General features: G+C 34.4%; 1 protein-coding gene across 1 annotated transcript; it reads left to right on the plus strand.

The window, feature by feature from the left end:
* The first annotated feature begins 458 nt into the window (after positions 1–458).
* On the plus strand, positions 459–6,145 carry LOC136232539 (G-type lectin S-receptor-like serine/threonine-protein kinase At1g61370). Its single transcript, XM_066021758.1, has 7 exons — positions 459–2,264; positions 2,363–2,485; positions 3,445–3,617; positions 3,695–3,905; positions 4,007–4,244; positions 4,326–4,476; positions 5,436–6,145. The coding sequence occupies exons 1-7, from the start codon at positions 959–961 to the stop codon at positions 5,742–5,744; spliced, it is 2,511 nt and encodes an 836-aa protein (XP_065877830.1). The 5' UTR covers positions 459–958; the 3' UTR covers positions 5,745–6,145.
* Positions 6,146–18,548: the final 12,403 nt, after the last annotated feature.

Here is an 18,548-nt window from a genome sequence, read left to right on the forward strand (position 1 = left end):
GAATCAATTTTTTTTATTGTCAAACTGTCTAAAATATTTACCGTGTTATTAATATGGTTACAAAAAACCAACAAAAAAATGTACGAAACTGCTTCAAATTATCGATAAATTTTTTAAAAGGTCTGATGTGACAGTTAAATAACAGTCAAACAGTCTTTTCAAATTTTCGATAGCGCATGACTAAAATTGATCTTTCTTTGAAACATTAGTATTAAATTTGTATAATTTCATACGTTAGAGTTAAACTAACACTAAAAACTAAAATCTATCAGATCTAATTGTCAAAGTATCATTACGTGTTGTCAATGATATGCCCATTATGTAAGTCTCTGTCCAAATTTCACCCATTGAGATAGTTTATGTGCTAAATGTAACTAAATCATAGATTATGGGCTAAATAGTATTTTAGTCCTATTTTAATTATTTTCAGTATCACGGTTTTCTTTTCGTCTTGGTCATAAATTCAAACACGCTACGGAGAATAAAAGCTCCTTGCTTTTTTAGTGCACACACAACTAGCTCGAGCCTTCTGATCCTCGCCGGCATTTTCCTTTCGCCGGTGCATAAGAACTCCGCAGCTTGAATTTTTTACAATTAGGTTGAAGTTGGTTGGTTGGAGCTGCATATCAGAAAAAGATAGAAAGATGGAAACTTTTTTCAAATTCATTGTCTGAAACAGAAAAGATCAACAATAGCAACTGCTGCATCAACAAAATTCCAGAGCTGGGTACAATTAGAACCACTCAAATTCTAATGTCGGCCATAAAAGTTTCCACACAAGCTTGGTCCACCAAGTCGCCTACTTGATTTTGTTTTTGTCCATAGCAAGAAGAATAACCTTAACACTCTTTCCTCAACAAATTGACCCAATTAATTTTCAATTATTGCTGCAACTAGTTGCTACAGCTTCTTTGATAAGGGTTCATCCTGATTCTGTAACAACATTTTAGGAATTCAGATGGGTAAAGGAGGGTTCTTTATTTGGTTGTTCTTTGTGTTCAATTTTTGTTCTTTTGCTTATTGTGCTATAGTTTTCAACATAACTTCATCAACACCACTCTCATCTTCACAAACCCTAAATTCCCCTCGCCAAATTTATGAATTGGGGTTTTTCATCCCTAATAACAACTCTCTTAATCAGTTTATAGGAATATGGTTCAAGGAAGTTTCACCCCAAACTGTTGTTTGGGTAGCCAATAGGGCTAAACCAATTACAAATTCCTCTGCTAATTTAACAATTAGCAGTGATGGGAATTTGAAGATTTTAGATGGGGAAGGTAACATTTTCTGGTCAACAAATGTTTCTGCTTCATCTAATGGTTCAATTGCTATCCTAACAGATGAAGGATTGTTAGTTTTAAGAGACAGAATATCAGGAGCAACTCTATGGGATAGCTCTAGGAGTCTCACAGATACTCTTTTACCTGGTAGATTTTTAGCTTATAATGATAGTAGTGGGGAGACATTGCTTGCTACTTCTTGGAAAACTGAAAATGATCCAACTTTTGGGGATTTTAGGGCCGGAGTATCGAGGGACACCCCGCCTCAGGCCGTGATCTGGAAAGGGTCAAAACTGCATTGGAGAAGTGGTCCCTGGGATAGATCTAAGTTTATTGGGATACCTGAAATGGATGCTGATTATGAAAGTGGACTTACAGTTATAGATGGGATTCAGCCAGGGACTGCTTATCTATCTGTTAGTGTACTCAGAAACTGCACTTACTCAACATTCATGGTTACATCAATTGGTTCTTTGAGGTTCTCATGTTGGCTGAAAGAAAGGGGATGGTATACTAGATGGGAAGCACCTGTTGCTCCTTGTGAAGTTTATGGAGCTTGTGGAACTTTTGGGGTTTGCGAAAGATACGCTCCGAATCTAACTTGTAAATGCTTGAAAGGGTTTGTTCCAAAGTCTGTTCAGGAATGGAACAATGGGAATTGGACCGGAGGGTGTGTAAGGCGGACCGAATTGAGCTGTGGGAGAAATGGGAATAGTACTACTAACAATGCAACACAAGGAGGAATTCAAGATGGTTTTTTGAAACTTAGCGGGTTAAGACTTCCGGATTTTTCGGAGTTTTTGAAGGTTTGGGATGCAAATGAATGTGGTTTACAGTGTAAGAACAACTGTTCTTGCTCTGGTTATGCATATGTAGATGCCATTGGGTGTTTGGCTTGGACAGGACAGCTTGTTGATATGCATAACTTGCCCCTTGGTGGACAAGATCTTTATCTTCGCCTTGCAAATTCGGAATTGGGGAATGGTAATTTGATACTTGATTGATTCTCTTTTGATTTAAAGTTTGAATCTTTTTCCTTATGTTTTGTTCAGTTCATGATTAAAAAAGTGTTATCTTTTTAGGTGAAAACAAGAAGAAAAATAAGGTCATTATCAGCCTTGTTGTTATTGCAAGTGTTGCCATCATTTGTGCAATGATTTATGGTTTCATTAAGTTGAGGACCAGAAAAAGTTTTATCACAAATGGTAAGATATTGAAAACTTGCTGCTTTGTTGATGTTAGTTAAGTTTTTTAATCATCCTTTTCATGATAGAGTTTTTGTAATAGCTTACTATGTAAATATTATACGTTTCGGTCCAAGTCTCGTTTTTTGAACTTCACAGTTTTAAAATGTATATACATGAAAACATACCTTACTAATATAGCCTAATCAGTCCCTCTCCATTTGGATGTGGGATTCAATTTATTCATGTCCTCATCGCCTTCCTTTAGCCCTGCTCCTTGCCCAAGCCTTCCACCGCATCGCCACCCTCTCAGCACCAGGTCGTTGTAGGCCCACCATCTTCCACCTGGTTCATCCTCGAACACATTGTACGTGGAGACTTGGTTTTTATACCAATTGTAATAACCTGTGGAAGGTTGATATTGTATGCTTTTGGCCAAGTACCATTTCCTGGACCTTATGGTTTTAAAACGCGTGAAAACACAGCTTGCCAATATACTCCAATATACTCTCTCCATTTCAAAATAAGTTTTAAATTCGACCAAATTTTCTTATTTCATATTATTTGTAAGGTTCAGTTTTCAAGGTAATTTTTTCCTATTTTACCTTTATTAATGAGCGGAGGTATTTTAGTCTATTTTCCATAGACTTAATGCAAAGGTGCAATTTAGTCAAATGTGACAATTATTTTGAAATTATTTGGGAGTAACTCATTCAAAATCTATGCATTTCCGATGTGAGATTTAGTTCTATCATGCCGAGTTGTCATATTCCTTACTCAGACTTTCCCACAGCCGGTGTCACCCGATCAGGACCAGGTCATTACAATTTACAGCTTTGTCTTTTGATCCTTATTTCCAATTCAGCAAGAACAGTTTTTTCTAAAGGGATTTTTTTTATATACATATATTTGGGAATGTAGTTCTTTTACTGAAAAGACTTCGTCTTTCTGTTCTTCTCAAAGATTTGATGATTTTGCAGCTCGAAACGAGTCTCCAAGAGATTCTTCACATGGATTTATGTGGAAAAGCCCTATAGAAGATAAAGATCCATTAGAGTTGCCTTTGTTTGACTTCAATAGCATATTAGTTGCTACAAACAACTTTGATACAGCAAACAAACTCGGGCAAGGCGGATACGGTCCAGTTTATAAGGTAATTAATTACACACATTTCAGATCATTTCCTCTTTTTCATATGTTTTGGAACATAAAGTTGTGTGCTTTCTGCAGGGAACGCTACCAGATGGGAAGAATGTTGCAATTAAAAGACTTTCGACTAGCTCCGGACAAGGCATTAACGAGTTCAAAAACGAAGTGAAGTTAATTTCCAAACTTCAACATAGAAATCTTGTCAAACTCATAGGCTGCTGTATTGAAAGAGATGAGAAGATACTAATGTACGAGTTCATGTCGAACAAAAGCTTGGACACTTATCTCTTTGGTCGGTTTTTATCGTTTTTAAGATGCTTATTTTTATGCTTATTTTCATGCTTTGCTGGTTTTTCTTAGGCAAGCTAACAGTACTGGTTCACAAAATATCAGATTCAGCAAAAAAGGCAGAGCTCGATTGGACTAAACGGTTCAACATCATAACTGGAGTTGCTCGTGGACTTCTTTATCTCCATCGCGATTCTTGTTTAAGAGTCATACACCGAGATTTAAAGGTTAGCAATATCCTTTTGGACGAGAAGATGAACCCGAAAATATCAGATTTCGGGTTGGCACGAATTTTCGAAGGCACACAAGTTCTAGGAAGCACTCACAAAGTTGTCGGAACAATGTAAGCAATCTACGAAATAACTCTAGCATATCCAATACTTCTAATTAAGTGCTAAACTTTTGAATTTCCTGTCAAATACAGAGGTTATATGGCTCCTGAATATCTATTAGGCGGCATGTTTTCGGAGAAATCCGACGTTTTCGGCTTCGGAGTCTTGACTTTGGAAATTGTTAGTGGCAGGAAAGCTAGTAGTTTCCAGCTGGATGAACACCACTTGAGCCTTTTAGCTTATGTAAGGAATAACTTGAATACTATGTTGCCGTTTATTTCCATTACTGTTTCCTAGCTAATTTTTCTTAGAAATACGTTTCCCGGTGATATCAGAATATCCTCAAAGTAATTGAATACAGCTTTCAGTGACCTGCAAGACAGAAAATAGTTAGATAGACCGGCGAACCTCTCTGATGCCTAAGTTAGTATGGGAATACAAAGCTTAGGGAGAATGTAAATGAGTTTTTGTATATAGAATTGTGTACCTTACTCTTTGAATTGGACTCCTATTTATAGATAGGGTAAATAATTTATTAGTCCCCTAGTTTTTATTAATACACTGTTTAGTTCTCCTATTTTGAGAAACACATTTTAAGGTCCATATCTTTTACCAATATTAACCCTGTGGTCCTTTTATCTATTTTTTTTATATTTTTAACCGAACATATCTTTGCTTTTAGGACAACCACAGTACAATACAAGTTGACCATGTTACTCTGTTATTTTATATATGTCTATTTATGTTAAAATATAACGGTTACAAGTCTAAAAAAGGACCAAAGGGTTAATATTGGCAAAAGATAGAGACCTTAAAATGTGTTTTTTAAAATAGGAGGACTAAACAGTGGGTTAGGTAAAACTAGGGGACTAATAAATTATTTACCCTTATAGATATTTGGGGATGAGCTTGGATACACGTGTCACCATCATATTGGTCCGGAATCTAAATTCCAGTACCAAATGGCTTTGGCGTGTGTTTGAGGTCCAAGGCCACCTATCTCTGTTATTTCTGTCAAAAGCCTCCATGACCCTTAATGGGCCGATCTAATAGTATGGATCAATGGGCTTTTGAGAACCATCCGGGGGCCCAATCTTCATTATATACCATATCACCTGGTATCCGTTTCTATTTTCGTGCAACATAGCTTGAACATCTTAATCTTTTTGCATTTTGTGCTTAATTACGAGCATTTGTTGCAGGCGTGGCGATGCTGGAGCAAAACGAGAGGCGTAGACATGATAGATGAAGCATTGGCAGACTCGTCGGCATCGGAAGTAAGCCGATGTGTAAATATTGGACTTCTTTGTGTACAAGATCATGCTTCAGAAAGGCCAACAATGGCTTCCATAGTTTCTATGTTAAGTGGAGAAAAAACAAACCTTCCTGAACCAAAACAGCCTACATTTACATTTCATAATGTGCCAACCAGCAGCAGCAATGCTCAATCACAAAGCAGGTCTACTTGTTCTGTAAATAATATGACCGAAACCGTCATCGAACCTCGATAAGCTAAGTTCGTTGCAGTGACGGATCCAGAATTGACTGATAGTTGTGCTTCAATATCTATGGGCGCTTAATTGAAACCTTTTACGCGCCTTTACCCTAAGTAATTATAGCTCCATACACAGATTCGATAGAATTTTAGGCGACTAGTGGTTGTTGAGGCGCTCCTCCCGACCTCTCTAAATCCGTTCTTCAGTGGTTGTGCAAGATGCAACCAGCTAAGATTTTGGCATTCAAATAGTACGAAAGCATTAGTATTTTTATAGAAAATTTTATTGTATACCTGCGACGAGTCAGTTTCAAGCAGTTGGATTAAGTAAATAAAAATGTATCTTTTTTGTTGTCACGTTAATTGTCATGTCATATGTAAAATTTCTCATGTGATTACGGTGTTATTATTCTGGTATTGTTTTTTTTTTTTTGTCTCAATTGTTCAGAAGGCTTTTATTGGAAAAAAAAATCTAAATTCAGTAACCTTGAGAAAACATACTCTAAATTTTAGTAATTATCAATGCTATTTATCTGGAAAACTCACTAAAATTTAAGGATCATATATATAATTTACCCTAGTTGTTGTGATCAGGGACAAATCCGAGGGTCAGGAGGGTTTATGTATTCATTAGCCGTCGGAAAACGTTAAAAAACTCCATAGAAGCGATATAAGGGGATTTAATTTTTTTTCCTGTAAAAGCAGCCAAAAACCCCTATCAATTAACCCTAGATCTTTAACTGTTTGTGAAATTGTGATAAGTTATTACAATCTATTATCGTTAAGATTACCTATTTGAATATTTATTAATATATAATTAAACTTGGTTTGAAGGGTTAAGTGTCTCAAACCATTTAAGTTAGAGATCTCGAATTGAAAAATAAGATAAACTATAAAAAAAATTAATATATTATATTATTAATATTATAAGAGATATAATATATAATATATTCAATTAATTTCTAATTTAATATATTAATTATACCTTTAAAATTTATTAATGAAATAATATGTGAAAGTTTTTAATAATATTTTGTTTATTTGTTATGAATGATTTATTTATTTTATGTTTATTTTCTTAAAAAATATTGTATTTAGCAAATTTAATATAATAAATATTAGTTTAGAAAAAAAATAATAAAATGAGTGGATCTCTTTATGGGATTTCCATTACAAATGGGATAGGATTAAATAGCTCATCTTATTTCCAACCCGTTTCATTGACAAACCTAAAAAACACTATCAAAATGTGAGATAATGATGAAACAATGTTCTTATTCCTTCCCCTGTCTACCTGCAAAAGACCCGAAAAAGTGCGTAAATAAAAAAGAAAAGGTACCTTAGAACAAGGTTACACGGTTGATAATTTCTGAATGACAATTAAATATATAGAGATGATTTGATTGACATAACATGATTGACACGGTTTTTTTTTTTAGGATTTTTACAATATATATAACTAAATGGAACACATTTTGCGACACGAAATCCGAAATTATCACCCGATTCACAACTACGCTATAGAACAACATGTCCAACAAAATCTGGAACTACAAAACTAAAGTTCCAGCGCCATTCCTCTAAATCGGCCCAGTCCATCTGCATATTAACAAAAATTTATTCTCAAAAACATTTTAAATCATGAAAAATAGAAAGATTGGATATTGAATGTATGACCTCTTATGTGCCCTTTATTAGGAATGTAAACGGGACGGGAAATGCATTTTCCATCACTGTTTTCCGACTAGTCGAAAATTATCCAACCCTATCCCCACGAGTTAAATGGAATAGATTTGTCCCATCTCCGTCCCCACGGGGAATCCAAGTTTATGTTTTAAAAAAAATAGTAATGTCCTAAAACTTTTAAGAATCAGTAACTAATAATACCAAACATCAACAATCATTCTAAAATTTTCCAACCCACAAAGACTAAAAATTGAAAATAATCATTCACCTCATTAAAAATGTACTTAAATTATCCAAAAAAACCTATTACCACGGAAAATAGTAGGGGATTCCCCATCGGATATTAACGGGACGAGGATGAGGATCCCCACGCGACGGGGATACCTTTCCCCATCCCCACCACATGGAACAAACTCATCCCCATCCCCGTTTCTTGGGATTTCTTATCGGGAATTCCCCGTTCCCATCAGGGGGGTCACCAATGGGGACGGGGAATTCCCGCTCCATTTACATCCCTACCCTTTATAAAATCTAACTCGAATTAAATAATATACTTTGATAGATATATTTAAAAAAAATTATAATCATTGTTAATTATTAAGTTTTGAGAATAATCTAAGTTGTGGTTGTTGAATTAGACATTATATAGAAATTTAAAAAAAAAACTTGGAAATACTTTACAATAGATAGGTGACTACTGAATCTTGACAAATTGATAATCCAAAAAAAGACTTAATTAATTATTGAAAAAAAAATTAAAAAAAGATGAAAAGGGTTGGTATATGTTGAATTTAAATAGTGTGTCAAGGAAGAAAAACTAACTTATACATTTGTTTTCTTTTTCTTGAAATTCTTAAATACATAAATTCAATCTGTTTATTGAACATTTCAAATTATAATGTTTGATGTATACCTAATTTTCAATTATTATATTCTTATGTATATACATTTATTTTCTTCATTTGTTATACCCAAATACATTACTCACTTTGTTTACATTTATGATAATGTGAGCATCGAGTTGATAAAAATGTTAAAATGGATAATCAGGAAAACTCGAGTTAAAAAGGATCAAATCGAAGTAATTAGGAAGCATCAAGAATTCAAAACGCGTGAAAAAATGTTATTTTAGGATCTCAAATTGTTGACCAAAACCCCTAAATCTTAGACATAAGCTATTTAGGTCTCCGACCTCAGATAAGGTCGACGACTCCATTCTTAGTGTTGGGTATATGCCCATTCTCCTCGTCTTGAAAATGGAAATAATTTCTTTCTCTTATTTGATATAGTTTGTCCCGTCTGTATTCATCTTAGGTTTATTACCAAAACAACCCCTCCTTTATTTTCGTTTTTCCTTTTACCCTCCTATTTTACGTAATTGGATTATTTAAGTCTTAACTTTTACATGATTTTTTATCGTAGAGTTTTAAGAGTATAAACACCCTTCTATGTTTTGTAAGGTTAACTTTTATCCATTAAATTCTGAAAATTGCTCATTTTAGAGAGTTAGAGTTCATCCCTTTTATCAATTTGGTTTTTTTTGAACTCCTTCTAAGTGTAGCTTGAAGATACTCTTTGTTGATTTAGGGTCAAAATTTTCAACAATTTCTTCTCTCGACCCCTCTCTGCATTATTTGGTATCAGAGCTTTAATCGTGTCTTAATCTGAGACTTATTCGAGCACTTGATTCCATTAAATTCGGAAGCATATTAATACAACATTATTACAAATTATGGGAAAGTTTTGAACAAAAGCTGGAGAAGGAGATGGAAAGGTACCAAAAAATCTTGAAGCATAGAAATGGAGGAACACATGGAGTCCTCTCGTTATGCTAAAGAGATCGTATTATCTCTTTAAAAGATTCATCACTAATTTCTCCTCCATTTCAATCTCAAGAGAATATCATTAGTCGAGCCGTTTCCTTATCATATTGGTTGGATTAAAGAGATGGAGAAGCTTCAAGTTACTCACTGGCGTAAAGTTTCTATCCTTATCGAAGCTTGTCAATACGAGGTTATGTGCGATGTAGTAGAACTAGATGCTTGTAACTTGTTCCTAGAAAGGCCATGGAAATTTGACTGTAATGCACATGTTCGAAGAAGAAATACATACACAATATTCAAGAACAGTATTAAATACATTCTTACACATTTGATGAGTTCCTCTAGTCGAGAAAGAGAATGTCACTTTGATCGCTTGTCCAAATCGAAAATCGACTTTGAATGGATACATGGGGAATAAAAAACAATTGTATACCTGCGGGAGAACTAACCCAATGGAAGTAGAGCCAAAGCGCGAAGATGGCAAGAATATGTCCTTTAAAGAGATGCCACAAGAGCTATAGTCTTTGGGGAAGATACTGCGTTAAGTTGACTTGGATCTTACATGATCAAATCACCATTAGATCTAGACTTATTAGAATCTTAAAGTAGAGATTCAAAACATCATAAGACTTAGACTTAATAAACCTGGATCTAACGGTGAATCCAGATGAACACTACTATAAACTCGTGTTATTAGTTTTATTGACTAAAAAAATATAAGTTTGAACTACTTTAATTAAAATATACAACACACAATTGTCCAAAATATACAACATTTTGATTTAGTAAACAATATGGCTATTTGTCATTAGAAAGGGTATAAGTAGGATTAACATAGAAAAAACCTTGGAACAGAATGATAATAGAATATTAATCAAACAAAGTAGATGATTAGTTATGGAATATTTGATTAAACATTAAACAAATCTATTAAGTTGGTAACCACAATATTATTCTATATGTATTAGTCAATTGAACATAAAATAAAATTCTAGGTCAAAGTGAAAGCAGATTTTAGGGTAATTACACCTATAGCCACTGAATTTTATCTATTTTAATATTATGGTCACCGAACTTCAATTCTTAACGGTATGGCTACTGAACTTTATACTTTTTAACACCGGTGGCTGCTCAACACCTCAAAACGATCGTTGACAGTCTCAAAATAAAAAATTCAAAGAGTTAATAATATTCTAAGGAACTTCAGTCTTGAAAAATTTCGTTTTGATGTCATTTAGGTGTTGTTTGGTTAGGAGAGAGAGAGAGTGAATTTTTAGAGAGAGAAAGCTCTAAAAAATGTGATTTTGGAAAATAAAAAATATGGTTTCATGGTAAATATCGTTCTGAACAATTTTAATTCTTGAATATTTTCATTTTGAGATCGTTAACGGTCATTTTGAGTAGTTAGTTAAAGTTGAGTGGCCATTGATATTAAAAAGTATAAAAATTCAGTGAGAACACCGTTAAGAATTGAAGTTGAGTGTAATTTACCTGCATATTTTATATCATTTTTTTTGTTGATAAGATTTTTTTTTTCAAAAATTAGCATGTGGTTGAGTACTTACTTTTATAAATGTTAATTAGCCTTCTATTATAGTTTTATTTTGGAAAACGTAACCGTTAAGAAATTTTCGTCTTTTAAGTTTTAATATTTTCTTTCGGTTTTTAGCTAAAAGAGAAGCCTTTTCTTTGTTTTCTTTTACTTTTTCTGTATAAAATAAATTTTTTGATTGATCTACGGTAGTAGATTTTGTAATTTCTTTTTTATTTATAGTTTTTGTTTTTGTTTTTTCTCCTTTTATGGGTAGATGTAGTGTGGTATATCTCTTTATATGAGTAATTGTCGTGTGTTTCTCCATATTGATGTTATCATGTTTTCTTTCGTGAAGAAACAGAAGAGTTTTATCTATTATCACATAGATCTAGTTTATTGAAAGATCAAGAAGTTATTGGAGAAAAAAACTATGAAGTCAATTCTGGGTGGAATGTGTTTCTCGCTGTCGTGCCAAAAACAATTTCAAGCACTGTCTACTATTATTTTATCAAGATTTATGATATTGAGAAGATGCAAATTCAAACTTTTTTTTCATGTATTTTTAGATTGTATTTTTTAATTATTTATATTAAAATATGTAATATTTTTTCTACAAATAAAACAATTATCTTTCTTTTAAAATATAAATTAAACTCTTCTATTTTATTTTTTCTAACTTATTTAATTGAGCCCTTTTGGAGCTTGAATATTAATGTTTGCTTAATTGGAGTATGTTACTATATCAAGGAAAAAAGTCCAAATTTATCCTTGTACTTAGCATAATTTGTCACTTTAGCTTTTAGTTTTAATCTTTTTACACATTTGACTAGTATACTTGAGCTTAATTTTGTGGAATTTGACCTTCACATGAGTTTTTTTGGGAAGATACATGAGTTTTATTAATATTATATTATTGGGATGATGCATAAAATTAAGGGAAAATAATTTATTAGTCCATTACCTTTTACCAAACACATTGTTTAGTCTCCATATTTTGAAAAACATATTATAAGGTCCATAACTTTTACCAATATTAACCTTTTGGTCCTTTTGTCTAGTTTTTTTAGACTTGTAATTGTTATATTTTAGCATAAGCAGATATATATATATATATATAGAATAACAGAGTAACATGGTCAACTTGTATTGTACTGTGATTGTCCTAAAAGCTAAGATATGTTCGGTTAAAAATCTAAAAAAATAGATAAAATGACCACAAGATTAATATTGGCAAAAGATAAGACCTTAAAATGTGTTTTTCAAAATAGGGGGACTAAACAATGTGTTAGGTAAAAACTAAGGGACTAATAAATTATGGGTAAATTACAAAACTAGGTCAAATGGGAGGCCCATTTACATATTTAACCAATTTACTCAACCTACTACATATCTAGACTGTTTTTGTGTGACTTTCTCATAATACCCTCAATATTTACGCGCGTCTCCCTCCCTCCCGTCTGACTTCGCGAATCCATGATTTCGCGAAGTATGCGAAGCTAATGTTTGGTTTAGTTGATGATTTTAATCCGCATATGCGAAATCTGGACGTGTTTTTAAGAAAATTCGCGAAGTGGTATTATGGTATATAACGAAAAAGACCAAACAACAAGGGATTCTAACATTAAAATCATAATATTATCAAAATTTACAACAAGATTGCCACAATAAACTCCTAACATCACTTCATAATATATAGACTCTTATTCACTACGGATGGATGGATGTGTCTCACGATACAAGCTTTTATTCACCACCTATTAATGGAAGTCCAGGCCTTTTGGGATGGATGTCTCTCATGGCACCCCAACACGCCGTCTTCCATAAATGAATGTTATATATTCAACCACCTTCAGAATAAATTAATCGTGTTAGGCAGAGAAAAGGACGATTTGGCTTCGCGAAACGAGGATTCGCTAAGTATGCGAACATAAATGTGCAAGGAAGAGGGTGATTTTACTTAGCGAAATAATGATTTCGCGAAGTCTACGAGGAGAAATGTGATGCTTTGACTTCACGAAACGATGATTTCGTGAAGTCTGTGAGAGAAATTTATCAATTTACTTCGCGAACTTCGCGTAATATAATGTTTCGCGAAGTAAAGTCGATAAATTTCTCCGCACAGACTTCGCGAAAACGGCATATGCTAAGTGAATTTATGGGAAAAACGTAGAGAAAACAGTATATACTTACATTTTTCGACGAAAACAATATGATAAACTGGGAAAAACGATGAAAATAACGTAGAATCGCCATTTCTTCGATGGTAACAAGAAGAAAGAAACCAAGTAACGAGCAAGAACAGGAAGATGAAGAACCATGGCTTCGTTTTCTAGGATTAGGAAGTTGTAGAATCAAAAGATGAAGAGAGGAAAAAGAGAAATACATTGTGATTTGGAGAAATGGTGCAGATTTCGTGCAATTTAAAGGAAAGTCACACAAAAACAGTCTAGATATGTAGTAGGTTGAGTAAATGGGTTAAATATGTAAATAGGCCTCCCATTTGACCTAGTTTTGTAATTTACCCATAAATTATTTACCCTAAAATTAATCCTAGTATTGCTTATTAAGAACAATTTTACTTGATCAAAACATCCTCTACTTGATCATAGTGAAAATAAACCGAATCTAGATGAAGACTGATGCGCCTCAGGGCAGATGCCCAATGAGACTCACTAAGGGATAAATGTACCATGTCGTTATCAAGTAATAAAATCTGGACAAGTCTAGGTATCGAATCCACATGATTTACTCCTACAAGTATCGAGCTACTCAATTTCTGATGTTATCTAGGCTTTAGGGGGTTTGAGATTGAGTTTGGTTAAATTAATCTACTCCTAATTAAGTTACTCTACTCCTAGGTGATCTTCCAATTATGTAATTACCTGAAGGGATATGGAATGGTGCGACAATGAAGAACACAACCTGCTTTAACAATTAATCATTAACCTAATCTAAGTCATTTGTGTCCGAGGTGATTAACCCTACTTATCTTTCTACGGTCCCTAGTGCGTGATTCCTTTGTAAGGCTAAAACTAGCTCTAAGGCTCAGAAATTTGGGCTTAATCTTCCATAGGATCGTCAATCCTATAGGCTCTGACTAGGTCAGATTCAGCTCGCAATATATGCCAACCAGATATTTGGATTTCTGAATGAGTTAAACCAATCAGACAAAGCGTAAGATAAAGATTAAATAGACAAATCAATTGAACAAAACAAGAATTGTATTAACATTAAAGATGAAGAGAATTGTGATGGAGATACAATTAGCCTAGGATTCATAGCTTGGATCAAGAGATAAACAAGTTTGTAAAAGAGTAAGAAAATCCCTTTCAGGGAACCTGTCTACCGCTGCAAGCGTCTTCCTAGGTCTTAAGGAGTGAACCTTGAATAATCCTCGAGGGGCGGAGCTTCGGATGTTCTTCAATGGAGGTTGGAGGAGATGGAGAGAATTCTTAAAGGGGGATGCTAGGGTTTTTACACAAAAGGAAAAATGTCTATTTTACAATTAAAAAGTCCTATTTATAAATGTAGTTGAGTCCTGATGCTAATTGGATTTGTTTCCTGTTGCAGGTGGCGAAAGTGGGGTCGGATCGTGCCTTCTTGCAGCCGGGAATCAGTCAAAAGACTGATTCCCGCAGGCCAGCTCGCCGAGTGGGCCTAAAATGGCCAGTTTGGCAAGCTGAAAGTGCCCAAACACTCCGAGCGACTGTCGGGGGTCCCCGAGACGCGATGTTCGCCCGAACTTGTTCCTGTTTTGACCTGCACACGCATATAAACTCCAAACAACGTTAGTTCAAAGGCCAAATTGACCCACCGGTCATTAGATTTGAGTGAAAACTCAATTTAGTGAGACCTTTGGTGGATCAATTAGCCATAATAAATAATTGAAAGTTAACATACGTGCTATTTTGGCCTTATTTGCCCAAAAACAACTAGAAAATGACCTCAAACTACAAAAAGTGAACATGACACATACAAAACACAACTATCACGCACATATGCATAAAAATGCGAAAATTACTCGCTTATTGTAGGAAAACTAAACTAAACTAACCTAAAAATCGTACCTAAAGATAGGGTTTTTGACCCCTATCAAAGACACGCGTAACTTGTTTTCAGATGAAGTGATAGTCGAGTTCAATGTGTTTGGTTTTACCATGGAACATTGGGTTGCTCGTCAGATAGATAGCCCAACATTATCACACCATATAGTTGAACTGGATAGACATAAAATAGCCAAGTCGATGAGCAATGATAAGAGCCACAAGAGTTATGTAGTGGCATTAACAATTGTTTTGTACTCACTTTTAGTGGAGGAACAGACAACAGTAAGTAACTTGCGTGTCTACCAAAAGACAAGATTAGGGCCAAGAAAGACACGATGGACACCATTGGATCGTCAATCATCTAGACATTCACCACAAACATTGTTTTAGAGTAGTAGTGAACTTCCTGAATTGGACGATGGAAAAACATAATTTTATGATCCTAGGTCCTATGAATATGGTGAAACACCCTCTTTACAGATTTCCAATGTTCATTAGTGAGGATACAACAACAACAACAACAACAAAGCCTTAGTCCCGAAATGATTTGGGGTCGGCTAACATGAACCATCATATAAAACCGTGAAATCAAGTCGTGTCAGAGATACAAATTCGCTCCCTCCACTCCGTCCTATCCACTACCATATTTTCCTCAATTCCCAGTAAACTCATATCACTCTTGATAGAAAGTCATATTGAGCCAAACAACATCATTAGCGACCTGAATGGTATAGGTCCACATACTTCGAAAAAGTGGCCTAGTCATGATAACGTTTAGATCATCACAGACCTTATCTATAGAAAGAAGGTCAAGCGATCCATTCGGCGAGATTTGAGCAACGCATAGATCAAACTCATTCAGAACATTTATGACACCATCAGAAAAGGAAAGTCTAATCCCTTGTTCCAAAAAAACTTATAAAAACCCATATGACTTTCCGGGCACGAGTGATAACATGATCCTCACTAGGCAATACTGCCTCCAGCTAGCCAAACTCTGGATATTTGGCGGTGAGTTCAGTCAAGGAAAAGACATCAATAAAGGTAACCTGCTAAGAATTCTTAGGTATTGGAACATGGGTTTTTTTTAAGTTGATTGGTGCTAGTTTTGTTAGAAGGATCAGTTCTTCTGGGAGACATAACAAAAGAAGATAAACGAAAAAGGAGAAGTGTTGATACACTTACTTGGCCGGACAAGGATAAATCACTGAAGAAGAAAAGACAGGAGCGAAATCGCAATAGAGGCTTAAGAGAAAAACACAAGTAAGAAGAAAACAAATGAGCAGCATCGGGTATTTATAGGCATCCTCGAGCACTCGAAATGACGACTGCTCTTCTGTAGCTAGCATTTAATAAAGTTAGTGATAAGGTTCAAGAACTGAAAAGTCCTGACCAAACATACAAGGAGAGAGAAATGTTCGATTGAAATTTAACGTGACGTGCACAGATGGAAAAGCTGCAAGTTCCCATCTCAACTACCTCACGCTAGGGTCTGGACGTGGTTTCACGCGCCTTATTAAAATCCTCGAAAACAAAAGCGACAACATTTAAGCCTTTTAAAGAGTTCATCTAGCCAACTACCTGAAACCCGTTCTTCAAGCAAGCTTGGAATCTTGAAGAACTCGAACTTAGGCTGAAGGGGGGGGGGGGCATATGATACCCTAACAAATATTTCATAAAAGAAGTGTTTACAGGTGGATCAATGTCACATTTCGGATCAGAAAGTCTCATAAGAACCGTCCGGTCTGAAGCCATAAGGACCCGAAGGCCTTAGGTCCAATGAAGTAATGACACCTGGTAGCATGCTTAGCAAGGCATATTACCTGACATCATTACAGTCTGAAGGTTGCAGAGCTAACTAAAGGCTGACACATATTCAGTGAGTCATCAGAAGGTCACAAAGCTAAATAAAGGTTGACACGTATTCAGTAAGTCATCAAGGTACACTTTCAGGTTTATGAAAGTTGGCCCTGACATTTAATATAAATAGATAAAGTAAGTGATACCCATGCAAAATGACATCATATGGATGATGTCAGCTTCACCCCCCTTTAAGATTAAAAGGCACGTGCAAAGGAGCCTGCTCACACTGATGAACTTTTGAGAATCATACATGACAAATGATTTCTCACAGGACTTAGATTCTTTGGAAGGCACAGATATCCCCAGCTCATAAGGATTCCTAATCAGTGAAATACTTAACCTAAAAAACCCTATATATAAATATAGACACAAGATACGGTACGTTAACTACTATTTCACAACTCGTCCACACCTTTCAATCCGGCCTAAATCACAAACCTACTTACGCATCAGAGCGAGTTCGCCAGACTCTGGTCCCGTCTGACCTTTGTTTCTGTTTTACATGATATTGACGACGTCGGATTATCAAGGCGATTTGGACACATAAGCAAGATCAAATACCCAGTTGCCACTAAGTAATCCATAAGAGGTGTGCAAACACTACGGTTACCAATATTTCTATTGTTTTTGGCTTCTCTTTAACTTTTGCTAACTTAAGCATCGAAACAGGTTCGGTGAATGTGGGCCCCACTTTGATAAACTGTTAACATATGTTTCACAACATCAATTGATTGAAATTGATGGCACCTAACTACGAAAACGTGTTTTGCCTCAACTTTATATTAATTTTTTATTTATTTTTCAAGTAATGGTGGTGTCTAGTTCCATAGAACAGTAATGTGTTGCACATGCAGCTAATCTGTAAATGTTTATGCTTTTCTTTCTTTCTTGATTTTGGTTACCTTTTAGCCTCAATCATTACTTGCTTATATTAATTAATTATTTGTTAATTAATAATTAAATGTTAATTAGACAAACATATATGCCGATCATAATGCCAGCAAAATTATATTCATTAAATTCTGTTAGTTGCGTAGATGTGCATATTTTTGTATTTATCACTGACTGATTAAGCCACTTAAAATGAAATTAAGATAACTATAAACCATTTTACGCTATTCTAATATGTGAAACATTTTTTAAAATTAAAACTAGGGTTAAGGTGTAAAAATACCCCTAACGTTTTGGACCAGGAGCAGTTTTACCCCTAACGTCTAAAATGATACAATTTTACCCCTAACGTTGGAAACCAAGAGCAATTTTACCCCTAACGTTGATACATTGGGTCAATTTCAGACACTATTTTAAAACACGGATATTTTTGTTCCGTATTCTGCACCAATTGCATAACAATTCGTTCTAAAAAAAAAAGATTTCATGTTTTTTATAATTTAATAATAAAATTTGAGATTAATATTTATAAATCCGATGAATTTTTTGAATTTTTTTTTGTCTAATTCGTACAAAAAGACAGTATATTTTTTTATGTTTTTTTATATTTTTTTCACATCCCAACGTATGTTTGTGATTTGTTACTGATAAAATGACGCACATATGAAGTGTAGATGACAAAATTCATGACCAAGAAGATAGTTTGATAAATTATTTCTCAAATTGACCCAATTTATTAACGTTATGGGTAAAATTGCTCTTGGTTTCCAACCTTAGGGGTAAACTTGCACCATTTTAGACGTTAAAGGTAAAATTGCTCTTGACACAAAACGTTAGGGATATTTTTACACCTTAACCCTTAAAACTAAAATAAAATGTATCTTATCTTAAGTTGATGAACTTAAAAAGATATTTAAATAGTATTTAACAAATTTCAAATTTAAAAATAACAACTTTCAAATCGATTAAGTATTTTA

This window comes from Euphorbia lathyris, chromosome 6 (assembly GCF_963576675.1).
Source record: "Euphorbia lathyris chromosome 6, ddEupLath1.1, whole genome shotgun sequence".
NCBI classification, from domain to species: domain Eukaryota; kingdom Viridiplantae; phylum Streptophyta; class Magnoliopsida; order Malpighiales; family Euphorbiaceae; genus Euphorbia; species Euphorbia lathyris.

Coding starts and splice junctions, on each gene's coding strand:
- LOC136232539 (XM_066021758.1), top strand. CDS start 959: ATGGGTAAAGGAGGGTTCTTTATTTGGTTGTTCTTTGTGTTCAATTTT. Junction 3,618..3,694: donor GATACGGTCCAGTTTATAAG/GTAATTAATTAC, acceptor TGCTTTCTGCAG/GGAACGCTACCAGATGGGAA. Junction 3,906..4,006: donor CTTGGACACTTATCTCTTTG/GTCGGTTTTTAT, acceptor ACAAAATATCAG/ATTCAGCAAAAAAGGCAGAG.